This window comes from Miscanthus floridulus, chromosome 1 (genome assembly GCF_019320115.1).
Source record: "Miscanthus floridulus cultivar M001 chromosome 1, ASM1932011v1, whole genome shotgun sequence".
Classification (NCBI taxonomy): domain Eukaryota; kingdom Viridiplantae; phylum Streptophyta; class Magnoliopsida; order Poales; family Poaceae; genus Miscanthus; species Miscanthus floridulus.
In genome coordinates this window covers 159088865-159116542 of record NC_089580.1, presented here as the reverse complement: position 1 = coordinate 159116542, position 27678 = coordinate 159088865, and the positions used below count along the sequence as shown (strand labels likewise).

General features: G+C 45.1%; 1 protein-coding gene and 1 pseudogene across 3 annotated transcripts; one reads left to right on the top strand and one right to left on the bottom strand.

Annotated features, from left to right (window-relative positions):
- Positions 1 to 18064: 18064 nt before the first annotated feature.
- LOC136545293 (leucine-rich repeat receptor protein kinase HPCA1-like) lies at positions 18065 to 23406 on the top strand (annotated as a pseudogene).
- A 75-nt stretch (positions 23407 to 23481) lies between these two features.
- On the bottom strand, positions 23482 to 27531 carry LOC136545305 (probable dolichyl pyrophosphate Man9GlcNAc2 alpha-1,3-glucosyltransferase). 3 transcript variants are annotated; one of them, XM_066537337.1, is made up of 7 exons: positions 27021 to 27531; positions 26744 to 26933; positions 26517 to 26624; positions 25287 to 25448; positions 24651 to 24903; positions 24339 to 24567; positions 23482 to 24201 (listed from the first exon to the last, which is right to left on the bottom strand). In XM_066537337.1, exons 1-7 carry the CDS (start codon positions 27419 to 27421, stop codon positions 24183 to 24185), a joined length of 1362 nt encoding a protein of 453 aa, XP_066393434.1. In that variant the 5' UTR covers positions 27422 to 27531; the 3' UTR covers positions 23482 to 24182. The 3 variants fall into 3 exon arrangements, with proteins under 3 accessions (XP_066393434.1, XP_066393426.1, XP_066393441.1); XM_066537344.1 differs by lacking the exon at positions 23482 to 24201 and having other exon boundaries at positions 24285 to 24427; positions 24501 to 24567; XM_066537329.1 differs by having other exon boundaries at positions 23483 to 24567.
- Between the last annotated feature and the right edge of the window lie 147 nt (positions 27532 to 27678).

Sequence of the window (27678 nt, the reverse complement as noted above, 5' to 3'; positions counted from 1 at the left end):
ATGTTCTTGCATCAATTGCATCATGAATGACACTTAGAGCAATATCATTGTTTTGGAGAAGTACTTCTTCGGCGGCGGTGGGATTTTCCGGATTACCAATCTCAATTTTGGTTTTTACCACCTTCCACACTTTTCTATTGATTGACTTGATATGTGTGGCCATCTTTGACTTCCAATAAGAATAATTTGAGCCATCAAATTGGGGTGGCTTCTTGGTGTTGTTGATTTGAGCCATTTTAACACCGAAGGTTGTTAAGCCTCAAATAACAGTGACCTCGGCTCTGATACCACTTGAAAGGTCCTAATGGCTAGAGGGGGGATGAATAGCCTAATAAAAATTCTACAACAACACTTAACCAAATGGTTAGACGCCTACTCAAAATGCAATGAGTTAGAGCATCTAGTGGTACTTTGATAACCGCATTCCGATACGAGTTTCACCCCTCTTAATAGTACGGCTATCAACCCTAAATGTGATCACACTCTCTAAGTGTCTTGATCACTTAAAACAAAATAGCTCCTTTGGTTTATACCTTTGCCTTGAGCTTTTTGTTTTTCTCTTTCTTCATTTCAAGTTTAAGCCCTTGATCATCGCCATGCCATCACCATTGTCATGCTATGATCTTCATTAGCTTCTTCTACTTGAAGTGTGCTACCTATGTCATGATCACTTGATAAACTAGGTTAGCACTTAGGGTTTCATCAATTCACCAAAACCAAACTAGAGCTTTCATGAGACCCTGTCTTTTCTGAGTAGGGCGTCGGTGGAGTTTCTTCACCAAGTTGATCCACATCAACTCCAACTCCATCTCCTTTGTAAATATGCCAACAATACCAAGTATACACCACCATGTGTATGTGTGTTAGCTTTTCACAATCATTTCCCAAAGGGTTAGCCACTCAACTTGCCACGCCACTCGATCCTAGTGACGATGCAAAGTTAGAATACTCGAGTGGCACTAGATGACCGATATGCAAACAAGTTTGCTCCTCTTGATAGTACGGCTATCTATCCTAAACCCAGTCATAAACTTCTCTACACACCTATGACTGGTGAAATGAAATGCCCTAGGTTATACCTTTGCCTTGTGTATTCCATTCCATCTCCTCCAACATCGATGCAACACATGCACCAACATGATCAACAATGATATGATCCACTTTATATCATCATGTGATCATATTGGTTCATCGATCTTGACTTTACTTGCTCTTCACCGTTGCCATCATCCATCGGCGCCAAGTCTTGCTCAAGCTTCACCGCCACACGGTCCATCACTCCAAAGCCTTCGACTTGCCCTTCACACTTGTAACCAGTCCATCAAGACAAGTCTTGTTTTGATCTTCTCCACCTTGATCACATGACTCAATGTCATGTTTCATGTGCATTTAAGCTCCTTCATCATCACATGTGTGAGCTTTACAACATCTTCAAGCCATTTTCACCTTCATGGCATATGTTGCTCACACACATGTACCTGTGGACTAATCACCTGTGTATCTCACATAAACACAATTAGTCCACCTAGGTTGTCACTTAATTACCAAAACCAAACAAGGACCTTTCAATCTCCCCCCTTTTGGTAATTGATGACAACTCTACAAAGATATGGAAATTAAGTCCTTTTGGATTCATGTTGCTTGCCCAAGCAATTTTACCATGTGAAAATGATTTTGGACAAGTACCACAAACCCAAAATGGTAGTATTAGCTCCCCCTACATATGTGCTAAAGTGTTTGACTTTAAGTTTGCACATATGCATAGATTTAAATTGTAGGAGAGTAATTACTACCGAATGATGCTAAGATGTATAGAATAAACCTTTGAAGCATGTATCAATCGGAGTTGCACCTTGAAGTTCATCCTTAGCACCATGGTTAGCTAGACATCACTTGGAAATAAAAGCACTAGATACCTTGTGAGATCAATATTAAAAGCAAGGTGTGTCTAGCTATCATCCTATGCATGCTAGTTATCAAATCATCATTTAAGCTCTACACCTAGCATACACCACATAAGCATGCATATTGAATTTAAAAGCTTATGCAATGCAAGTAAGCACATGAATATGCACATATCAAATGCAATCAATCAAAGTTCATGAGCTTGCTCCCCTTACTTATGTGCTTCTCTTGTCCAAGAATTTTGATCCATCTCTTTTCTTCAATGTTGCTCCCTCTTTGTCCATGTCCAACCTTTATTTCTTTTATATCTCATCTCTCCCATTGCCATTGTACAATCTCTCCCCCATTCAATCAAGCTATATCTTTGTACAATCTCTCCCCCTTTGTCATCAATTTCCATAAAAGATGTGCTTCTCATTGATGCAAAGGTATGCATTTGGGGTAGATGGTTGAGGCTTGAATATTGCATTTTTTATGGACATCACTTGATTGTTGGAATGACACCATTTATAAATACCACTTGTAGCTTGTACCACTTGTATCTTGTGTAGGGCTTCTTGAGATACCACACATAAGATTTTTGATCTTGATATCAATTTGTGGTATATCTCCCCTATGTGATAGCATGGGTCATCCATTTGATACACTTGAGCTCTTGTAGGTGAGGGATGCATTCTTCATTTGATGATCACTTAAAGTTGAGGATCACTTGTGGAACCATCGTCTTTCATGGTTGATACTATGTATAGATACCACTTGTAGGAAGTGAATACTATTTGAAAGAATCTTCTAGTATAGAACCACTTGTTTGATTTATCAATAAAGACCATTTCTTGAACATTTACTATCTTCATGAGTACCACTTATAGGATATCACTTGTGAGTTGATCTAGACATTATTTGTAGATTCTTGATAAAATACTTGAGTCTAAATACCATTTGAAACAAACTACATATCCATTTACATTGTTGTCTTGTGCTTGTACTCTTATCACTATCATGAGCTTCTATGATTGACTTGAACTAAAATGATTTGCCTAAGCTTCCAAGTTCAGTTTGAACCAATGACAAGCTTCTTCACACCTCTTGCAAGGGTTATCTTACCAATGTTGTACTTATCACTTGTTAGCAATCCAAATTAAGTCAAGTACTTGGGTTCACTAGCTAATGAACAAATTCATGTACTAACCACTAGATCAAGTAATCATTCAAACAATAGTGGTAGGCTATGAATTTAAACATTTCATTTGTTATGCATGATTCAATGAAGCATGTACTATATGCACTAACCGCATACTAGTAAGGGATGAAATGATCATGCACATTACAATAATACCTTTGCTATGTTGGAGTAGAGGATAGTCACATAGATTCCAATTCATTACTCCAATAGCAATGTGAAGTTCAATTATAAGCTTGGTGAAGACCAATAGATACCATGTTGAATTTCATTCTTCACCCATATGAAATGAATACCACTTATGATCAAGTGCACTTTCTTGTTGTGGTTGACTTGCTTTATCTTTTGATCTTTGCTTGCATGAGAGCATCAATTTGAGAATACCACTAGAAATATCATGACTAGCTCTCTTTTGGGTGTTGCTTGCTTTTCTTGATCAATCTTTTGATTGCTTCAACTAAGCATCTCAAATGTTTCTTGGATCACCACTTTCATGTTAGCCTTCCAAGTACCACACTTGGTTCACCTACACATAGGCGGTAAGCCCCTACACTAGGGAGAAGTGACCTATCTCCAAGAATTATTCTTGATACTCACTTGAAATGACTTGATTGATTGATCCAAGTGATGGACTTAACTTGATGAGTAATCTTAATTCCTTCTTTAAGTCCTTTTCTTTCTTTTTGTTTAAGTCCTTTTCTTTCTATAAAATGATTTCCAATAGTCACTAGAACTTAAACTTCAACTTCATCTTGAGTTTGATCTTGATCTTCCAATTTGAGTACCGAATGTGTGCAAAGTACACTCTACAATCAAGTAGCCTTGTACTCATATCTTGTCATGCTTCTAGATTATTTCAAAACCAAACTTAGGTACCTCAAACACTTGTAAACATGTTTCCAACTTGATGACCTTTCAATCAAAGTGACTCTAGATCAATCCAACATTTGTCACTTTTCTGACAGATTTTGTACCCTTCAAAGAAATAAGCATATCTCCCAAAGTACAAATTCAAATACCATTAAATTTGGTGGAAGTGTGCAATACTAAGTTATCTAGCAGCTGTAAAAATTTGAGCTCCATTTGACTTCTAGATTGCTGCTGTATTTCAATTCTTCCACCACTGCTATATGCTGAAAACTGCTGCACTATAGCTGACAAGATCTATTCCAAAACCAAAGCATTTCTTATCCAATTCTTATGAAAATTGTATAGCATCTTATACCATAAGTCTAGAGCATGTGCACCAATTTTTATGCTAATCCAATAAGATTTGATCACTCAAACATGGCTAAGATCACAGCTAGCTCAGATTCTTAATTATAGGACATATTTCAATAATTGAGCTATACTTTATCAAATGTGAATCAAACTTGAAACTAACTTGTTTGAATACTTCCATAAGACATAAATCCATTCAAACTACTTACTAAAAGTCATCTTATGAGCTTATCCAACATAAATCAATCCAAACTTGATTACTAAGCAATTATCCATTCAATCAACTTATAACAAGCAACTTTGCATATTTATCCAATTCAACCAACTCATATGCACCCAAATGAATTGATCAACAAGAGATATACCTTGGTTAGCTCATGATCATCCAACTAGCAAGCTTCAACTTAAATATTTGCAAGTCATCAAATATATCCAATGAATCACCAACAACTTGAAATTTTCACTTGTATGTTGTAGCATATTTGGACTTCATTCAATTTTTCATGGCATTGGGTTAGATATGCACTAAGCTTCAATGCTTGATTCAACATATGATGATTAATATGAACACAATTGAATCAAGTCTCCAATGCCGATGGTACCTATAATCAATCATCCACTTTTTGATGGTACCCAAACTAGTTTGGGTCCTCTCAAGTTAGGAGCAACATACTTAGGCGTAGCCTTAGTATGAATAGCGGGATGTTTTGCAATTGCAACCAATGAGGTACCATTGCCATCCTTTCTAAACATAGAATCATCATCAATTGAAATAGGCTTAGAAATATCACCTAGGGGACATGAATGTGCCATGTGTCCCCTTTTCCAACATGAGTAGCACTTTCTCTTTGCTTGAGCCTTCTCTTCTTTGCTCATGTGGTGCTTCTCATTGCCTTGCCTCTTATGGATTGCTTGAGCCTTCTTCTCAAGCTTGGTAGAACACTTAGAGGCAAAGTGTCCCATATTTTCACACTTGAAGCACTTGATGTGAGCATAGACTTTCTTCTCATCTTCATTCTTGCTCATCATCTTGGCATCTTAAGTTTGCATTAGATGCCTTGCCTTTCCACCCCTTCTTGTTTTCTTCTTCTTTATCATCAAGTCACCACCATCTTCATAGTTGATCTTGATTTGAACTTGGGGTGTCTTCTCTTGCTCAACTTGTGGCTTTGGTTGAGGCTTCACTTGTTGCTTCACCAATTGCTTGGTTGGGCACATTGAGGTAAGATGACCCCAAGTGCGGCACTTGAAGCACTTCACATGCCTTAGCCTCTCTCCTTCTTTTATCTTCTTGAGCTTCTCAATGTTAGGGCAACCATTTGCAAGGTGTCCCGCTTCATGACACCGGTAGCACATGGTATGAGAAAGCTTTCTTTGTTGTAGCTTCTTATCTTTCTTTCTCTCTTTCTTTTGCCCTTTGTCATCTTCTTCTTGAAGCCAAGGCCACACTTGTCACCATAGTTTCTTTGAGTCTTCAACATATGCTCAAAGGTGACTTTTGAGTTGTAGCACCTCTCTAGCTTGTTGCTCAATTTCTTCACTTCACTTTTGAGCTCAATGTTCTCCTTCAAAATGTTAGTCTCACAAGATATGGAAGTAGAACAAGCATCTATATGTGAAGAGCATGGCATATCTAATAAATCATCACAAGAGGTGGATACATGCTTCTTGCCTACATCACAAGGGTTAGCAACATTTTGCGATTTATCATTTGATCCATGTGATGAGCTCTCATTATTTTTAAGTTTCTTTGTAAATACTTTAATGAGAGAAGCATGTTGTTCTAATAATTCATCATAAGATGCAAGTAGTGTCTCATGATTCAATTTTAGCTCATCATGTGAAGATTTATAAGCATCAAGTAATTTCTTATGTTCTTCACAAGAGTTCTTTAGAAATGAGTTTTCATTTTCTAAGTTCAATGTTTTAGCTTTCTCATTTTCTAAAGACATGGTCATGCTAGCAAGTCTACTAACAAGCTCATCATATGAATCAATATGATCAACTACATTATCATTTGTTACCTTAGTGTCACCTTGTGACATGAGACAATGTGGTGTGGTTGGAGAGCATGTAGTAGCATCTTCATCATGGCTTGAGCATGAACCATCTTTACCATCAAGTGTGCATGGGATAGCGTCATCACTTGCAACACTTGTGGCATCATCATCAACTTTGTTAAGTGAACTTGTAGTAGATCGATCATTATCATCACTTGACCATGAGGTGGAGCAATCTTTCACAATCACCAAATTGTGATCATACTCAACACACTCATGCACCTCCTTCTTTGGCTCATCCTCCTTCTTGAATTTGCCATCATCCCATGTGGAGGAATCACTGAAGGTTTCCTTGATGGACTCCCATATCTCATGAGTGGTTCCCTTGATGTTTACTTGTTTCATCAAATCAAAGCTTAAAGAATCCATTAGAAAACAACAAGCATGTGCATCAAATTCATAGAGAACTCTTTGAGCTTTGGTGAGATTTCTATGGTCCAATATATGGGTGAGACCACTTGTGACAACCCACCAAAATTTAGGTCCCTTTGCATGAAAATGATCAAGCATGTGATTTTTCCAAAGTGCAAAGTTTATGCCATAAAAAATGTGTGCCTCACAAACATCTAGCCCATTAGACGCCATCCTCTCGAGTCGATGAAGACCACAAATGAGAGACCGGGCTTTGATACCAATTGAAAGGGTCGAGATGGCGACTAGAGGGGGGGTGAATAGTCCTTTTTAAAACTTAATCATGTTGGCTAATCGAAACAAGTACGGAATTAAAACTATCGGTCTAGCCAAGACTACACCTCTCTATCTATGTTCACAAGCACCTTGCAAAGATACTAATCAAACGACAAAGGTGCCGGGCTAGCTAGAGCTCTCCTAACCAATTTTAGAAGTAAGGTCACATAAATCTATGCCACTAGTACTTTAAGCAATAAGGGAGCTCCTACACATGCTAGTAAGCAAAAGCACTATTTTGGCTCCCTCTATCCGGTGCTCACACTATTTTGGCCAAAGAACTCATCGGCGACATGGTGACGCGTTAGTGTCTGGCTCAGGGCTTCATCGCTGTGCCCGGGTGCACGTGGCTAGACCACCTTAGCTTTTCCATGCCTCAACCGTCAGTAGGGCGTACACTAGGGTGAGTTACTGATGCTTCTTCGTCATCTCTACCTTTCTATGAGGGCGTAGGCTCGTCAAAATAGTCGTGCCGCCACCGCGGATAGCCGCTCGCCGCTTGAAAGGTCCTAATGGCTAGAGGGGGGTGAATAGCCTATTTAAAATTTTCTACAACAATACTTAACAAACCGGTTAGACAATTATGAGGCGAAGCGAGTGTTGTGCTAGCATACTAAAAATGCAAGCCACCTACCACAATTCTAGTTTATGTAGTTTCTATCCATACAATAACTATGTCACTACACTAAGTTAGCATGCTCTCAAAAGGCTAACTAAAGAGTCACACTAACCAAACTAACAAGCTCTCACAACTAGCTACACTAAAGAGCTTGACAACTAGTTTACGGTAATATAAAGAGAGAGAGCAAGATAGTTATACCACCGTGTCAAGGAGTGAACCAATTAATCATAAGGATGAATACCAATGAAAACCAATCACCTCGGAATCAAATGATGGACACAATGATTTTTTACCGAGGTTCACTTGCTTGCCGACAAGCTACTCCTCGTTGTGGCGATTCACTCACTTAGATGTTCACGTGCTAATTGGCATCACACGCCAAACCCTCAATAGGGTGCCGCACAACCAACACAAGATGAGAATCACACAAGCCACGAGCAATCCACTAGAGTACCTTTTAGCTCTCTGTCGAAGAAAGGTCAAGAACTCCTCACAATCACCATGGTCGGAGCCGGAGACAATCACCAACCTCTGCTCAACGATTCTCGCTACTCCAAGCCATCTAGGTGGCGGCAACCACCAAGAGCAACAAGCGAATTCCATAGCAAAATACAAACACCAAGTGCCTCTAGATGCAAACACTCAAGCAATGCACTTGGATTCTCTCACAATCTCACAAAGATGATGAATCAATGATAGAGATGAGTGGGAGGGCTTTGGCTAAGCTCACAAGGTTGCTATGTCAATGCAAATGGCCAAGAGTGTAAGCTTGAGCCGACCATGGGGCTTAAATAGAAGCCCCCATGAAATAGAGTCATTGTACCCCTTCACTGGGCACAACACGGGGTGACCGGATGCTGGACCTCAGTGTTCAGTCACACGATGCGTGCCACATGTCCCCTCTCTTCAAATATTGATCGCCCGATCTTAACGGTCAAGTAATGACTGGACGTAGCAGCTCAAAGTGACCGGACGCTGAACCCCAGCGTCCGATCATTTCCAGTAAGCATCCAGAGATGACTTTTCACGACCAGACACGTTTGGTCATGCTCGACCAGACTCTCCCAGAATCTGGTCACTCGATGTCTCCTTTGTGTACTGCCATATCAGCGGGACCGGACGTAGCCTGTTAGCATCCAGTCACGTAATGACCTAGCGTCCGGTTAGAGACCGACGCTGCGTGCCCTCTGCTGCCACTGACCGAACGCGTTAGTCCAACCGAGACTAGCGTCCGGTCACTTACAGTGACCTTTATCTTTTCTGTCTAGGGCACCGGTGGCACCATCGAACTATCCGTACTCTACGTGCGGACACTCCACCGGTGAAGTTCCTAATCCTTGCTCAAATGTGTCAACCACCAAGTGTATCATCTTGTGCACATGTGTTAGCATATTTTCACAAACATTTTTAAGGGTGTTAGCACTCCACTAGATCCTAAATGCATATGCAATGAGTTAGAGCATCTAGTGGCACTTTGATAACCGCATTCCGATACGAGTTTCACCCCTCTTAATAGTACGGCTATCAAACCTAAATATGATCACACTCTCTAAGTGTCTTGATCACTAAAACAAAATAGCTCCTACTATTTATACCTTTATCTTGAGCCTTTTGTTTTTCTCTTTCTTCTTTTCAAGTCCAAGCACTTGATCATCACTATGGCATCACCATCATCATGTCATGATCTTTATTTGCTTCACCACTTGGAATGTGCTACCTATCTCATGATCACTTGATAAACTAGGTTAGCACTTAGGGTTTCATCAATTCACCAAAACCAAACTAGAGCTTTCACCGCTACAGCCCGCGACAGTGCACCTTCGAGTCACTAACCGCCACCCATCCTTTATTCCATCGTAGCGAGCCTAGTTTGTCTGGTGTAACCACCTTATGCCATCGGCCGCCGTGGCGGCGCGCGCGGGGATTCCAGGGACCTACCCGAGGTGCGGACAAAAATAACCGAGGGCTTGGTCGCAAAGCCACCGCCAATAGGAACAATACACATGGTAGTCGTACTATTACCTTAAAGCTCAGGGGCTTTTCTGCAAAACCATCGTCACGCGCGGGCGCCCTAGCCTTGGACCACGTTGGGCCGTTGCGACGCGCGCGCGGTAGCGCCCACGCTGGGCTACTAGGCCGAATCAATGGCCACCTAAAGCGTTTTCTAATTTAATTTTACGGTAAACTTGTAAATTCAATATAAATTTGCTAGTTGACCAAAAATTATGAAACTAATTTTGTTAGGTTCCTAAAATCATGATTTATCTGCTAGTATATTTTGTTCACATAGTTTTATAATATTTTTAGGAGTTATCTAATTAATTTAAGATGCTTAATATTATAAGATATTATTGTTGTTGTTATATTACTATCACATAGAATATATATGAATGATAATTGGTGACCGGATGGAATGGTACTTTGGATTTAGACTTGGTTAGGTATTCGAGCGAGGCTCAGATTTCACTTGTTCCGTCTATATCGATTGAGGACCGTCTGTTGCTGTGGATGGTAGTCAGGTCACAGACTTATTATCCTAAGCACATACTTAGTTATGGGAGTGGGAAGGCTTGTTACGCTCTTATCGTGGGTTCTGGCTCTTTTCGGACTAACAGATTGGAGGCAAGGAAAGGTGGAGGTCTAAGCACCATATTGAGACCGGGTCTCAAGTGTGGGGGCTTGGAGTCTAAGTTTGGATGGGGACTTGGACCCCTTGACAGGAGTGGAACGGGTTAGTCTTGTTTGTGGCTAGGGTGCAAATGATGCGTGTGTTTCGGGTGAAGGGTCGAGATGGTGACTAGAAGGGGGGGGTGAATAGTCTTTTCTAAAACTTAATTGCGTCGGTTAACCGATACAAATGTGGAATTAAAACTATCGGTCTAGCCAAGACTATACCCCACTATATATGTTCACTAGCACCTTGCAAAGATAACAATTATGCAATAAAGGTGCTGGGCTAGCTAGAGCTCTCCTAAATAATTCTAGGAGCAAGGTTACACAAACCTAGGCCACTAGTACTTTAAGCGACAAGGGAGCTCCTACACATGCTAGTAAGCAAAAGCACAAAGCTAACGATGCTCACTAGCAATGCTCAATAACAAGGCAACCAATGCCTAATTAGAGAGCGCAAATACTTAGCTACACAAACTAAGCAATGTGACTAACAAGGTTACTAAAACCAAATTAGCCACGCAAGGGAGCTATTTCTATGCTACACAAGCAAGAAGGTAATTAGCAAGCTACACAAGCTATCTAATCACAAGAGCAACTACACAAGCTTAATATGTATAAAAGTAATTGCAAGCTTGTGTAACGGGGATGCAAACCAACGGGAAGAATAAGGTTGACACGATGATTTTTCTCCCAAGGTTCACGTGTTTGCCAACACGCTAATCCCCATTGTGTCGACCGCTCACTTGGTGGTTCGGCGGCTAATTAGCATCACCCGCTAAGCCCGCGCATCGGGCGCCGCAAGAACCTACCCCTTGAGTGAGGGTAGCTCAATGACACGCTTTACTAGAGTTGCTCTTCACGGCTCCCGCGGGGCGAGCACAATGCCCCTCACAAGCACTTCTCCAGAGCGCCGCACAAGCTTCTTGTGCGCTTCGACGGAGACCACCACCAAGCCGTCTAGGAGGTGGCAACCTCCAAGAGTAACAAGCACCACCAGCTTGCAACTTGATCACCTAGTGCCACTCGATGCAACCTCACGATGCAATCGCACTAGAATCGCTCACTCACACAATCGAATAATCACTATCAAGTATATGTGTGATGGAGGGCTCCCAAGCACTCACAAGCATGGACATTAAGTCCCTTGAGGTGCTCAGCACCAGCCATGGCCGAAGGCCACTTCTATTTATAGCCCCAAGGGCAAAACTAGCCGTTACCCCTTCACTGGGCAACGGTCGGGCTGACCGGACGATCCGGTCGTGTTGACCGGACGCTGGACCTTAGCGTCCGGTCACCCACAGACGGCCACGTGTCCCGATTCCAACAGTCACTGACTTAACTGGATGCAGCAGCTTCAACTGACCAGACGCTGAACCCCCAGCGTCCGGTCGTTTCCAGTAAGCTCCCGAGCATGACCGGACGCGTTTGGTCGAACGCGATCGGACGCAGCCAGCGTTCGGTCACACTCCAGTTACTGCGTCACCGTATGTCAGCCTAACCGGACGCAGCCTTCCAGCGTCCGGTCAGTTGACCAACGCCGGCATCTTCGCGACCAACTCGTTTTCACTTCTAACTTCTTCACCCTTGCACCAATGTGCTAACCATCAGAATTTGCATCCGGCGCAATAGAAAATAGGCATTCCATTTTCCCGAAAGCGCCGAACCCTGCAAACACCACCGCCTTTGTAAATGTGCCAACACCACCAAGTGTACACCACCATGTGTATGTGTGTTAGCATTTTCACAATCATTTCCCAAAGGATGTTAGCCACTCAACTTGCCACGCCACTCGATCCTAGTGACAATGCAAAGTTAGATCACTCGAGTGGCACTAGATGACCGATATGCAAACAAGTTTGCCCCTCTTGATAGTACGGCCATCTATCCTAAACCCGGTCATAAACTTCTCTACACACCTATGACCGGTGAAATGAAATGCCCTAGGTTATACCTTTGCCTTGCGCATTCCATTCCATCTCCTTCAATGTCGATGCAACACATGCACCAACACAATCAACAATGATATGATCCACTTCATATCATCACATGATCATATTGGTTCATCGATCTTGACTTTACTTGCTCTTTACTGTTGCCATCGTCCATCGGCGCTAAGTCTTGCTCAAGCTTCACCGCCATGCGGTCCATCACTCCAAAGCCTTTGACTTGCCCTTCACGCTTGCAACCGGTCCATCAAGCCAAGTCTTGTCTTGATCTTCTCCACCTTGATCACATGACTCAATGTCATGTCTCATGTGCATTTAAGCTCCTTCATCATCACATGTGTGAGCTTTGCAACATCTCCAAGCCATTTTCACCTCCATGGCATATGTTGCTCACACACATGTACCTGTAGACTAATCACCTATGTATCTCACATAAACATAATTAGTCCACCTAAGTTGTCACTCAATTACCAAAACCAAACAAGGACCTTTCATTGGGGTACCCAGCTGGGATACATTGGTTCGTGAATCGTCGTTTCCTTGAGACAGAGTAAGAACTGAAATATGAAAGATGGTAAAATGATTCTGATTGCTCACCACCTGCTTGAAAGTAGCATAGGTGTTTACATAGAATGGTTAATTAATGAACTAATGATGACTGCTCATAAAATTGAATATAAGGACTCACGTTTAGTAATGCTTCCTGCAGATGCAATAACCCATAAGCTAGATAGCCTTGCATATCCTTGAGTCTTTTATTTTTCTACTGTCGGGTAAGTCTTGCTGAGTACAATCGAGTACTCAGGGTTTTATTTCTCCTGTTGCAGGTGATCGGATGATACTTAGAGCTGACTCTTTGAAGGGTCGAGACGGCGACTAGAGGGGGGGTGAATAGTCCTTTTTTTAAAACTTAATCATGTTGGCTAACCGAAACAAGTGCGGAATTAAAACTATCGGTCTAGCCAAGACTACACCCCTCTATCTATGTTCACTAGCACCTTGCAAAGATACTAATCAAGCAACAAAGGTGCCGGGCTAGCTAGAGCTCTCCTAACCAATTCTAGAAGCAAGGTCACACAAACCTATGCCGCTAGTACTTTAAGCAACAAGGAAGCTCCTACACTTGCTAGTAAGCAAAAGCACAAAGCTAACTAAGCTCACTAGCAATGCTCAATAACAAGACAACCAATGCCTAATTAGAGAGCATAAATACTTAGCTACACAAACTAAGCAATGTGACTAACAAGGTTACTAAAACCAAATTAGCTATGCAAGGGAGCTACTTCCATGCTACACAAGTAAGAAGGTAATTAGCAAGCTACACAAGATATCTAATTACAAGAGCAACTACACAAGCTTAATATGTATAAAAGTAATTGCAAGCTTGTGTAATGGGGATGCAAACCAACGGGAAGAACGAGGTTGACATGATGATTTTTCTCCCGATGTTCACGTGTTTGCCAACACGCTAGCCCCCGTTGTGTCGACCGCTCACTTGGTGGTTCAGCGGCTAATTAGCATCACTCGCTAAGCCCGCACGTCGGGCACCGCAAGAACCTACCCCAAAAGTGAGGGTAGCTCAATGACACACTTTACTAGAGTTGCTCTTCGCGGCTCCCACGGGGCGAGCACAATGCCCCTCACAAGCACTTCTCTAGAGCGCCGCACAAGCTTCTTGCGCGCTTCAACGGAGACCACCACCAAGCCATCTAGGAGGTGGCAACCTCCAAGAGTAACAAGCACCACCGGCTTGCAACTCGATCACCTAGTGACACTCGATGCAACCTCACGATGCAATCGCACTAGAATCGCTCACTCACACAATCGGATGATCGCTATCAAGTATGTGTGAGATGGAGGGCTCCTAAGCACTCTCAAGCATGGACACAAAGTCCCCCAAGATGCTCCACACCAGCCATGGTCGAAGGCAACTTCTATTTATAGCCCCAAGGGCTAAACTAGCTGTTATCCCTTCACTGGGCAAAAATCGGGCCAACCGGATGCTCCGGTCATGTTGACCGGACGCTGGACCGCAGCGTCCGGTCGCCCACAGACGGCCACATGTCCCGATTCCAACGGTCACTTGACCTGACCGAACGCAGCAGCTTCAACTGACTGGATGCAGAATCCTTAGCGTCTAGTCATTTCCAGTAAGCTCCCCGAGGTGTATTTCTTCAACCGGACGCGTCCGGTCGCACGTGATCGGACACAGCCCAGCGTCCGATCACACTCCAGCTTCTGCATCATCGTACATCAGCCTGACCGGACGCACCCTGCCAACGTCCGGTACTTTCAGACCCAGCGTCCGGTCAGTTGACCGACGCCAGCGTCTTTGCGACCAACTCGTTTTTACTTCTAACTTCTTCACCCTTGCTTCAATGTGCTAACCATCAAGAATTTGCATCCGGCGCAATAGAAAATAGGCATTCCATTTTCCCAAAAGCGTCAAATCCCGCCGAGCTTGCGAGGCGGGAGGGAGAGAGGGACCCAAACCCACCTCACCCCTGCAAACACCACCTCCTTTGTAAATGTGCTAACACCACTAAGTGTACACCACCATGTGTATGTGTGTTAGCTTTTCACAATCATTTTCCAAAGGATGTTAGCCACTCAACTTGCCATGCCACTCGATCCTAGCGACGATGCGAAGTTAGATCACTCGAGTGGCACTAGATGACCGATATGCAAACAAGTTTGCCCCTCTTGATAGTACGGCCATCTATCCTAAATCCGGTCATAAACTTCTCTACACACCTATGACCGGTGAAATGAAATGCCCTGGGTTATACCTTTGCCTTGCGCATTCTATTCCATCTCCTCCAATGTCGATGCAACACATGCACCAACACGATCAACAATGATATGATCCACTTCATATCATCACATGATCATATTGGTTCATCGATCTTGACTTTACTTGCTCTTCACCGTTGCTATCGTCCATCGGCGCCAAGTCTTGCTCAAGCTTCACCGCCACGCGGTCTATCACTCCAAAGCCTTCGACTTGCCCTTCACGCTTGCAACCGGTCCATCAAGCCAAGTCTTGTCTTGATCTTCTCCACCTTGATCACATGACTCAATGTCATGTCTCATGTGCATTTAAGCTCCTTCATCATCACATGTGTGAGCTTTGCAATATTTCTAAGCCATTTTCACCTTCATGGCATATGTTGCTCACACACATGTACCTGTGGACTAATTACATGTGTATCTCACATAAACACAATTAGTCCACCTAAGTTGTCACTCAATTACTAAAACCAAACAAGGACCTTTCACTCTTGTGTGTGGAAACCTCCTGATGGGCTTAGAGATGATTCCTTTCACGCTACGACCATAATGTTTATTTATAACCTTCACTAAAGGTTTTTATAAGAAAAGATGTAAAATCTGCTAGCATCTCTTGTATAAAAATGTCCACTGTGTTAATGCTCCACCATGTCATTAAATTAATCTTTGTTTCCTTTGTAACTCTGATAACATTGCTATATTCCGTTGTTATAATCAATTAAGGTAATATTCTACTACTGTAATAAAGTGATGTAAGAAATGGCTTAAGAATATTGTAAGCTTTATTCTCTCATTTATAATTTTGATGAAAAAAACGTGGATTTTTTAGTTCTCTTTTGGGTGTGCTCGACGAAACTGCGTAGTTTAGTGTCCTATCTTGAGTACTTAGTGTTTAATGGAAGACAAGTACTCATGGGAGGCATTGGATTAGGCGGTTCTGCCACAGGAAGCGCGTAACTTTACGGAGAACAGTGACTTTTCCCAAGTTCTAAAAAATTGGAAAGATAGATTAGGAGTTGTCGGAGAGGGTTTTTTCTCATCTTGCTAAAAACTAAGGATTAGAAAGGGATTTATGGAACTCCCGAAGATGCTCTAAGGTCCCAATTACAGTGTGCTTCTAGTCCTTATGTCGAGGTTCTTTACATGTAACCCTTGCCCAACTTGCTTATGTGTTTCCTAACTTGCTTATGTGTTTCCTTCTCCATTAGGGAATTCAACCTCGTTCGTTTGGCTGAATTTGACTGAAAAATACTATTCTGACTAAATTATTATGAGAGAAAAATATTATTTTAACTGAAAAAAAAAGTCGAACAAGTCAAAACTTAAGGTCAGCCGAACGGAGCCGAACACTACTCTAACGTTCGTTTTCAACACCGGCATCATGTCATCAAAGGCACGAGACTTCCTGTGCTACACTGCTCTAACGTTGTTTTCAACACCGGCATCATGTCATCAAAGGCACGAGACTTCCTGTGCTACCTTTTGATGGTGATTGTTTTCTTATGTAGTTTTGTATAGGGATCACAGCGGTTCGGATAAGATGTGGGAGAAATAAATATCTTCCCGTAAAAAATTTCCTCATATTTAAAATTTTGTATCTATCTATATATTTATATCCACATCATAGATGGAATCCCATATATTAGAATCACAAACGGGTGAAAAGATATACGCGCACCATAAATTTGGCGATCTTACTTGTGAGTGGAGTTTTATATCTACACCCACACCTATTGGATGCAATACTTGTACCTGCACTCGCTTATATATATAAGCTCAAATTAAGCTAGTACTATCTATTCTAAATTATAAGTCATTTTAAGAATTTTGGAGAGTCAAAGTATCTCAAATTTGACCAAATTTGGATTTGAGGGAGTAACTACTTGGGGTGTGTGTGTTTTTCAAAAAAATAAATAAAGAGAGCTTATGGTAGGAACACTCAGACTCAACTGGCAATTAAGTGAATCGTTACACTTTTATTTTTTCTAAAAAAAACAGCACAAAGTAGGTCACCTTTTTAAGAAAAATGGCACAGAGTAGCTAAACTTGTGCATTTCCCAAATTATGGCCTAAACATCTACCTGAAAAAGGGTGCTACTGCTAACTATGTGCCACGAAATCACTCTTCAGGTAACTATCCTGCCACCGCAATTTTACAGGCTTCAATCATCACAAATCCCCATCATGGTCTTAAAAGCATGAGAAACAACCAGTGGTAAAGGCAGGACCTCTGTGTTTAGCTTTACACTCCTCAAATCCAGTAGAACACACGAGTTGAAAACAATATTTGAAAATTATGAACGAAAAAGCTGTAAGCCAGGCTGCGGTCGCGGAAAAAACGAACAAAATAGCTGTGTGTAGATTTGTGATGAAAGATCAGAGAAAACGCGAGTGATTTGTGATGAAAGATCAGAGATATAGATCAGAAAAGCAGAGTCGAGGTCAGGCAGGCAGCTCTTCTCCATCCGAGAAAAATCAGAGAAAACCTTTACCAGGTCCATCTAGTTGTCGTTCTTATCTGGAATTTTGCAACACCATCCCGGCAGCATCAAATAGACTTCACTGTCGGCACGAGGACTATCAGTCCAACGTCAGCGAGTCACGTTCCAACGGTGGCCATCTTCGCAAATCGTGGCTCCCTGTCGCCGGACCAATCTCGCGCGCGTTCAGGTTCAGCCAAGTCTCGTGCGCGCGCGGCGTCACGCTACAGTATTTTTCAGCCGGACTTTGTCACTATCCTTCCTTGCTTCTAAAACAAGTATGGTTTTTCCTACATGCTCTACTAGGGTCACCTAGAACAGGGTGAAGAACCTTACGCTTCTGAAATCCCTTTTATGTGTCGGTACATTTTCCCCAAGCAAAAGATTGTACAGAAGCACGCCAAATGATGGGCAATAGTGTTTATTTAATCCCCACCTAATTGCCTCTCCACTTTACATCCCTTGAATCGCACCCGTCATCATCGCTAATCTTCCCATCCTCGCCTTTAATCCCCATGGAAACAAACTTTCCAGGCACCATCACACGAACAAACACTGGCGCAGTACGAGCATGCTCAGTGTTCAGGATCGACTTGCCGTAGAACAAGGGTTATGCCGCGTGCTGATGACTGCCCTTTCTTTCTTGTGCAGACAGCGAGAGGGGTGGGGGGACGACACGACACGGCGCGACCCGGTTGGGTCCGGCCGCCGGCCGCCTGGGTGTGCGTGCTTGGACTAGCCAGCGAGCTAGCTAGCGCTCCATTCCATCGGAGCTTGGCTTCGCTTTCAAGTCAAGTCGACGCCACCTCCCCACCCCCACCCCACCCCACCCCCATGAGGCGCATCATGGAGTTCGGTTGTGGTGCAGGTGGTTGTTGCTCTGCGCTGCGCCCCCGAGCTTTTTGCTGAGTGCCAGTGTCTGCTGGGTGACCTAAAACCGCACCTCGGGCCCCGAGCTCGGCAGGGTTGTTTCGCGCGCATGGAGCCACCAGCAGCTGGGTGCAGCGGCAGCGGGAGGACGATGGGGTTCCTTCTTGCCGTGGCCGTCCTGCTCTCGGCGTGCGCCCGAGAGTCCCTTGCCATGACCGACAGCCAGGACAGTGAGTACACCATGCATTCACTCGCTTTCTTTTCTCTCATGTGAAGCGAGGTTGTTCATGATTGTGTTAAACAAGTTTGAGCTTCGAGCTGCTCGCTCTGGCTTCTTTCTCTGTCCATAATCAGGGAACTGTGATGCTAATAGTTCTCTTAGTAAAAAGTGAAAGATTTACCCCAAGTAGGAAAATCAAATGAACCGAGGAGTTTCGTTGCAGCTTCTGTGCTCCGGGCGTTGATGGATCAGTGGCAGAACGAGCCCCCGTCCTGGGGACAGTCCGACGATCCCTGCGGAGACTCGCCGTGGGAAGGAGTGACATGCGGCAGCGACAAAGTGATCTCCATGTAGGTGTCCGCACAGCTCTGACAAAAAAACTCCATTGCACACTCATTCTACTACACCGATGAGCCTACTTGACTTCCATGCATGCGACTCTTTCAGAAAACTTTCCACCATGGGCATCAGAGGAAGTCTAGCTGCTGACATAGGCCAGCTCAGTAACCTGCAATCCTTGTATGTGGAATCACTCAGCCAGCTAATAAGTACTTTAATTAGCCTTTCTGCTCTTGCAGTTTGCCACGGTGAACCATGGCTAATCGTGTGTATGGTATGTAGGGACCTATCATTCAACAAGGACCTCGGCGGCGTGCTCACTCCGACCATCGGAAACTTGAAGCAGCTCACCACCTTGTGAGTTCTTGATGCGTCCTGTGTTCTTCTCCTTCTTGGTTTCTGCTGGCTTGTCTTGAGATGTTAAAAGAAACTGCTTGTTTTGCAGGATTCTGGCCGGTTGCAGTTTCCATGGCACCATCCCTGATGAGCTAGGAAGTCTGCCAAAGCTGTCCTACATGTAAGAATTTCTCGTTCTAGGTGTAGTAGTGGTCAGCTCCGACCGATGCCTTTTTGTGCTTCTGAAGTTCGCTGTTTTTGGATAAAGTTTGACATCATTCCCTTCCACCAGGGCACTGAATTCAAATCAATTCTCTGGAAAAATACCAGCTTCGCTGGGAAATCTCTCGAGCCTCTACTGGTTTGATATCACCGACAATCAGTTGAGCGGTCCCCTGCCAGTTTCGACAAGTGGTGGAATGGGTCTAGACAAGCTTATCAAAACCAAACACTTGTAGGTTTAATGATTTTGTTGACTGCTGTTCCTCTATCAGTCACTGACCTGAAATGAATGAATGGCTAACCAAACTGCCCGGGTTTATTTGTTCTTCTGAATGTTTCTCTGCAGTCACTTCAACAAGAATCAGTTGTCTGGTCCAATCCCTGACGCTCTCTTCAGCCCGGAGATGACCTTGATCCATCTGTGAGCTCGTGAATCCCACTGTTTCAAGACTATTTTTGCAATTCCACGAAGTTTACTGACACCCTAAGATACTTGGCACAGGATCTTAGATGGAAACAAATTCACCGGGAATATCCCAGACTCTCTTGGGTTTGTTATTACACTTGAAGTTGTGTAAGTTTCCTTTTGACAGAAGAAATTATACAGATGCAGATCTTATAATTTCTTACTACCAAATATGAAATTGATGAGCATTCACTGCGTGTTGTTTGAGCAGACGGCTGGACAGAAATTCCCTTTCTGGCCAAGTTCCTTTAAATCTGAACAACCTCACCAGAGTAAATGAGCTGTAAGTTCATCAAGACTTGCACAATACTTAGTAGCAGTGCATTTTTGTGCAAGGGAAGATACAGTAATACTAAACAGAGTGTGGGTATGTTTTTCAGCAACTTAGCCAACAACCAGCTCACCGGAACATTGCCAGATCTAACTGGGATGGATCTTCTGAATTACGTGTAAGCAATAATGAGCATCATGAAGATCTAATTATGTTATTTAAACCCATCACTGGATAAGATTAATCTGAAATTCTTTTCATCTAATCACACCGCAGCGACCTGAGCAACAACACATTTGATCCTTCACCATGCCCAGCGTGGTTTTGGAGCCTGCCACAGCTCTCAGCTCTGTAAGTTTCTTCCTCACACCTTGCATATTCATCACATATATGTTGAACAAAACTGACATGATGTCTGTATGTTCATCAAGGATCATACAGTCCGGGAGGCTCTACGGCGCCGTGCCGACAAGGCTTTTCAGCACCCCGCAGTTGAATCAAGTGTAAGAAAGAGCTCACTCACCAACCTTCGGTGAAATGATCAAATGACGTGACGAACTGGTAACGTTTTGCAGGATCCTCGACGGCAATGCGTTCAACGGCACCCTGAACATGGGCACGAGCATCAGCAGCGAGCTGAGCCTGGTGAGCTTCAAGGACAATGAGTTGTCCTCGCTGACGGTGACCTCCAGCTACAATGGCACCCTTGCGTGAGTGTCCGGCCCCGCTGCTGCTTCTGGATCCTGTGACATCTCCATCTGATCCCTTCTGGATTCTGCAGGCTGGCCGGGAACCCGGTGTGCGAGCGGCTGCCCAACACGGCCTACTGCAACGTGACGCAGCGGCCGCTGTCGGCGCCCTACTCGACAAGCCTGGTGAAGTGCTACTCGGGGGCGTGCCCGGCAGGGCAGAGCCTGAGCCCGCAGAGCTGCCTGTGCGCGTACCCGTACCAGGGCGTCATGTACTTCCGCGCGCCCTTCTTCCACGACGTGACCAACGACATGGCGTTCCAGGCGCTGGAGAGCATGCTGTGGACCAAGCTGGCCCTCACCCCGGGCTCCGTCTACCTGCAGGACCCCTTCTTCAACAGTGACGCCTACATGCAGGTGCAGGTCAAGCTGTTCCCCGCCGGCAGCAGCGGCGCCTACTTCAACCGCTCCGAGGTCATGCGTATCGGCTTCGACCTCAGCAACCAGACGTTCAAGCCGCCCAAGGAGTTCGGCCCCTACTACTTCATCGCGTCGCCGTACCCATTCCCAGGTCAAGGTCAAGATCAAGATCGAAACTGAACTGCTGAAGTGAGATTCAGAGGCGGCATAGCAGTGTTGACAATCAATTTTTTATTGTTGCAGAAAGCGAGCCATCGTCGAAGAGCAAGGGCGTGATCATCGGCATAGCAGTGGGCTGCGGCATCCTGTTGGTTGCGCTCGCCGGAGCGGCCGCCTACGCGTTCATTCAGAGGCGGCGGGCGCAGAAGGCGAAGGAGGAGCTTGGCGGCCCTTTTGGTATGTTTTGTGTCATGTTCATCTGACAATATAATGCCGCCGCACACTGAGACTAAGAAGGGCTGGCTGTGTCAAACTGTCTACTGCGGCAGCGTCGTGGGCTCGCAGCGAAGAGCGTGGCGGCGCGCCGCGGCTGAAAGGGGCGAGGTGGTTCTCCTACGAGGAGCTCAAGAGGAGCACCAACAACTTCGCCGAGGCAAACGAGCTGGGTTACGGAGGGTACGGCAAGGTTTACAGGGGCATGCTGCCGACGGGGCAGTTCATCGCCATCAAGAGGGCGCAGCAGGGGTCCATGCAGGGCGGGCACGAGTTCAAGACGGAGATCGAGCTGCTCTCGCGCGTGCACCACAAGAACCTCGTCGGCCTCCTCGGCTTCTGCTTCGAGCAGGGGGAGCAGATGCTCGTCTACGAGTTCATGTCCGGCGGCACGCTGCGCGACAGCCTCGCCGGTAAGGACGACGATCATACCTGTTCTGTGTCATCAGGTTAGAATTGCAAACTGCATGCCGGCGCTGAAGCTGTCAGCTGGGTGGGTGGGAAACTGCAGGCAAGAGCAGGCTGCACCTCGACTGGAAGAAGCGGCTCCGGGTGGCGCTCGGCGCGGCACGCGGGCTGGCCTACCTCCACGAGCTCGCCGACCCGCCCATCATCCACCGGGACGTCAAGTCCAGCAACATCCTCATGGACGAGCACCTCACGGCCAAGGTCGCCGACTTCGGCCTCTCCAAGCTAGTGTCCGACAGCGAGAGGGGCCATGTCAGCACACAAGTGAAAGGAACACTGGTACGCCGTCAGGCTGTCACTGCACATCCGGTCATCCGCTACCGCCAACGAACGACTCTTTCGGTGACCTGACCTTGCATTGGTTGTTTCATCCACCTGCAGGGCTATCTGGACCCTGAATACTACATGTCTCAACAACTGACCGAGAAGAGCGACGTCTACAGCTTCGGCGTGGTCATGCTGGAGCTGATCGTCGCGAAGCAGCCGATCGAGAAGGGCAAGTACATCGTCCGCGAGGCAAAGAGGCTGTTCGACGCCGACGACACCGAGTTCTGCGGGCTCAAGGACATGGTAGACGCAAGGATCATGAACACCAACCATCTCGCGGCATTCGGCAAGTTTGTTCAGCTGGCCCTCAGATGCGTCGACGAGGTGGCCACGGCCCGGCCGTCCATGAGCGAGGTCGTCAAGGAGATCGAGATGATGCTGCAGAGCGAGGGGCTCAGCAGCGCCTCCACGTCTGCATCGACGTCCGCGACCGAATTCGACGTCACCAAGGGGCCTCCTCGCCATCCGTACAATGATCCTCTCCCAAAAAAGGACAAGGACGTGAGCACTGACTCGTTCGACTACAGCGGAGGATATTCTTTCCAACCCAAGGTCGAACCGAAGTAGCTGGTTTCTGGATTGAGACTATCTACTCCGCTCGGCCTTTTCCTTCTTCCCCAGCAAGTGGATTGACGAATATGTAGAGATATGGACAACCTTTTTTTTATTGTACTTTGCTTAATACTTGTGGGAGACTAGTGACTTGTATGGTTGCTAGGAGAGACACATCAAGAGCAAACCCATCTGCTTCTAAAGTGCTGCTAATTGTTGTTTACGGACTAGAGGAATATCATAGAGCAAAGATGGCAACAGAAGCGTGTTTGGACCCCCCACCCCCCCGCGTCTCGGTAAGCAATTCTATCAGCACGAGCAAAGGGATTTCGTTGCCACTCCAAGAGGGCTATTTGGCTCTCCTGTGTGGCTAGTTCTTCACTCTCACTGTTTTCACTAAGGAGATCCAATACAGACACCTAATAACGACTGGCGGTGATCACACCACCTGAAAATCGAGCTACCAACCTACTCCAATCAGACTCCTTACCTTAATTTGAATTCCTTTTCGCCCAAATCGAACAGCGCAACTCACTGTCTGAATTGAGCACCTTCGCCCTCACGCAAATTGAATAGCTCTCTATCCAAAGGGGAGAATTCAGAGAACATGGGAAGCAAACAGAATTAGGGAAGGTTGCCTCAAACTGGGAGAGATCAGCAGAGGTTACAATTTCCACACATGCACCAACACCAAACAGGACACCAGCATTGGCAGATTCGGGCACAAACACTTCGAAAGATGACAGTAAGTCACAAATCCTAATATGTTGTGCCACAAAAGCTGGCGTTGAGACTACATCACCTAAATTCTAGTTTCCAGCTCTGAATGTATAGAAATGTCTGAATTTGCACCATGTGCACATTTCATTCAATAAACAATGTTAAAAGGGACTACACACAAGGTTACAAAGGTGCGACTTTCTCCGTAAAACTAGCAGTCAAAATTTTCGATCACAGATCCTTCTTCACACCTATTGATCTAGAATGTGTGTCCAACATCCATTGCTTATAATTGGTGTACAGAGCTAAGATGACAAATTGTGAAAAACAGACGAACATTATCAGTGCATCAAAGAGGAAGGGATACCTCTTGGGAGGCTCTATTTGCAGGTAGGTAATGTGAAGTAGAAGTGAGTATAAAAATGGCAAGCTAAGAACTAACTTTGCCCTGCATGAAATGTTTGATCTCTTTCCATAGCTTCCGCCAGGTGAGTAGTATATAAGAAAGAATAGGCCAAGAACAGCTACATACTGCAGAAGAAGCTGGTCACGGCCAATAAGTGGGTACATTGAGAAAAGGGCAAAGTACACAAACCATCCATACATCCGAGGTTCTTCCAGTGCTAAAAGACTTGCAGGTAAAAGAGGAAGCAAAATTGATTTCTCATGAACTGCACATAGAAAACAAAGGGGAAAACGAAATTAATATACTTACAGCACAAGAAAAAACTAGCCAATTTACAGTAAAGCATACCTTGGTATGAGAATAGGTAGAAAGAGAAAGAGCTGTTCATCAGAGAATAAAGGAAGCCAAGATTACTTGGAGACTTGACTTGCTGAACGAATGAAGGCAAGAAAGCCAGTATGGTAGCAGAGAGACTCATAAGTTTCAGCGGCTTTATCGTGAACAATTTCTTCCACTTGATAATAACTGAAGTACTACACCAGAAATTTGCAACATAATCCTCATATATGCCTCTCTCAAATGGAGCTAATCGAGAGATCACCTGATATTACAGACTTCACAAGTTCAGTACCAACTGAGAAGCAGTGTAGTAAGTCTATGAAAAAGTATAAAACAAGTTTCTTGATGAGGAATAGCACCAGATAGTTGAAAACAAAACTCTACTGGTTGTATTGATATAATTCAGCAATATAAAATGGTTTCCTTGAAGGGCGGGCCTGGTGCAAGCGGTAGAGTCTTACCGCCTGTGACCGGAAGGTCCCGGGTTCGAGTCGCGGTCTCCTCACATTGCACAGGCGAGGGTAAGGCTTGCCACTGACACCCTTCCCCAGACCCCGCACAGAGTGGGGGCTCTCTGCACTGGGTACGCCCTTTAAAATGGTTTCCTTGAGCATAAAGTAACAGGAGAGTATAATTGATCATTACCTGTAGGGCAGCCTCATGAGAATGCAAAAATGGCCACCAGACAAGAGCAAAAGTTCCCAAGACCACAAAAGCAAGTTTCGTTACTTCGACAATAGGATACTTTCGTTTGAGGCATTTCCCCAGAAGATGGCTAAAAAAAGCTGGTGCAAAGTACAGGCTCATCTGCAGCACATTATAAAGTTGTAAGATATATAGGAAAGTCATGGGATATTAGAACTTGAAACCATATCTAACAAATTCTTTGTATTAATGGGCATCAAGTGCCCTAGGTTAGTCACTTGGAAGGGTCGTAAACATTATAATAGACTAAAGTTCATGTATAGATTGGGTATGTGTGCAACTGTGCATGTGTATCATTGTGGCTTTCCCATGATCTCATCAAAATAATTGACAGGATGTAATGATCCCCACTTATATTGCCAATTTGAGTGAGCTGACAATCCAATAATTACGATGTATGAATCAACAGTTGAGAACTAATACTGAACCAATACATATGCATGCCTTATGATAGCATATTTTATTAACTATTACTCCCTCCGGTCCTGTATATCTGGCGTACAGGCATTTTTCGTTTTGGCCATAATATCTGGCGGAGTGGGGATACCGAGAGTAAATTAATTAGTGTGCAGTTTAAACGAATGGCCAGGAACGAAGTGTTGCATGCACGGTGGCTAGCAACGAAGCGGTTCATGCATGCGTACTCTCAGCAGGTTGCCTTTTTCACCTACGAGCGATGAGGTAGGAAGCGTTTTCTCTCAGCAGGTTCATGCATGCGGCGCGGCTGTTAACATGCAGTTAATACGTTTCTTGGTCTCTGGAATTAACCTTGTCGCGCCAGATATACAGGACCGGAGGGAGTATTTCAGGATGAAATGTAAAAAAAAAAGGGATAGTAGGTAGTCCCCAGTCCAGCATCACATCTTAACAATCCATTGCCAATCACTATTTATACTAGGACTCAAGCATAAAGGTAAAGAATAAAATTAACAATTTTGTTGGTTGTTGACGCGATTTTCAGTTGGATCATAGGGTCTACTTTGTATTCTCAGTGACAACCTCCTGATCTAAGTAACGAAGTATCCACTGGGTCTGTTTCACAACATTGTGTAATTAGAAAGGCGTGGACTTACAAAAGCATAGCATTCTCTAGGATGTTTGACCGTACATGTATGGTAACAAAGCTTATGGACCACTGAATGAACATAATTTTCTAGACATAAGGCAAACCTGTTTGTGATTTATTGCAAGAGTGAAGAGAGCTGCAGCAACAAGCTCATTCCTCGACAGAACACCAGCAGTTGCTCCAAGCGTAAGTCCAAGGCTAATGCAGTTATACTGTAATACAACACCTAGTTGTTAGCCTACAAACAAAATGCGACGCAAAGCACTCTGCTGGTCCGCGCACTTGCCCCACCTAAATCACACACATTATTAGTTAGTGCAGTAAAACTCACCTGAAAATGGCCATGATCGATCAATACTAAGCAAGGACTCATCAGGACCATGGATAGCAGCCACATCCACCCCTCCCGTCTCTCCTCTCCACCGATTCCAAGTTTCATGTATGCCCACACAAAGCACAAAGCAGCAGGGAAGAACACCAACAGATCCGATGACAGCACCGTCCACCGCATCAGCAACTTCCTAGTGGACCAATTCAACAGCAAGCCTTTAACAACACACGATTTTACACGCAACGAGCAGAAAAAATCTACTGGGGCGGGCGCATACGATTCCATAGATTCGTAGCCACGGGAGGAGCGGAGCGCGACGGCCTCGGGTAGTGAGGCGTTGATGATGCGGCCGTGGAGGAGGCTCTGGTAGGCGGAGAGGGGCGGGTAGTCCAGGCCCCAGTAGGCAAGGTCATTGTCGGAGGTGTTGCGGTACCAGTCGGAGGGCGTGAGGTGGAGGGTGAGCTCCATCCAGTGCCGCTGCGCCTCGTAGTCGCCGAACTTGGGTGCCGCACCCTGACCGGAGTAGGGGCCCACGGAGACCAGCACGCGGACGAGGAGCGCGGCGAGCGAGATCAGAACGGCCGTGGGGACCGGCGGTGCCGGTGGGTGCCACGGAAGCCGAGCAGCGGATACGGGCGGATCTGGAGCCGAGGTGCGGGGTTTCCTCGGCTTCGCCATCGGCAGCGTCTCTGTGGATCTCGTAGATTGGCAGGCCGCCTGCCCCGACCACCCGACTGTTCCCTGCTGGACGCCGGGGGGCGGGCGCGAGGGGGGGGGGGGGGGGGGGGGGGGGGGGGGAGGACGGCCGGGGCCGGTGCCGGGGAAGGAGAGCACGGAGCCGGGGGTGGTTGCGCGCCGGGGACGGAGAACACAGGTTGGGGAGGAACAGAAGCACGAATCTTGATGCCCATCCAAGGGCCACGGTAAGCCCGGTT

Coding starts and splice junctions, on each gene's coding strand:
- LOC136545305 (XM_066537329.1), bottom strand. CDS start 27,421: ATGGCGAAGCCGAGGAAACCCCGCACCTCGGCTCCAGATCCGCCCGTA. Junction 26,934..27,020: donor GGCTACGAATCTATGGAATC/GTATGCGCCCGC, acceptor TTGGTCCACTAG/GAAGTTGCTGATGCGGTGGA. Junction 25,449..26,516: donor TTGCAATAAATCACAAACAG/GTTTGCCTTATG, acceptor AATGTGCTGCAG/ATGAGCCTGTACTTTGCACC.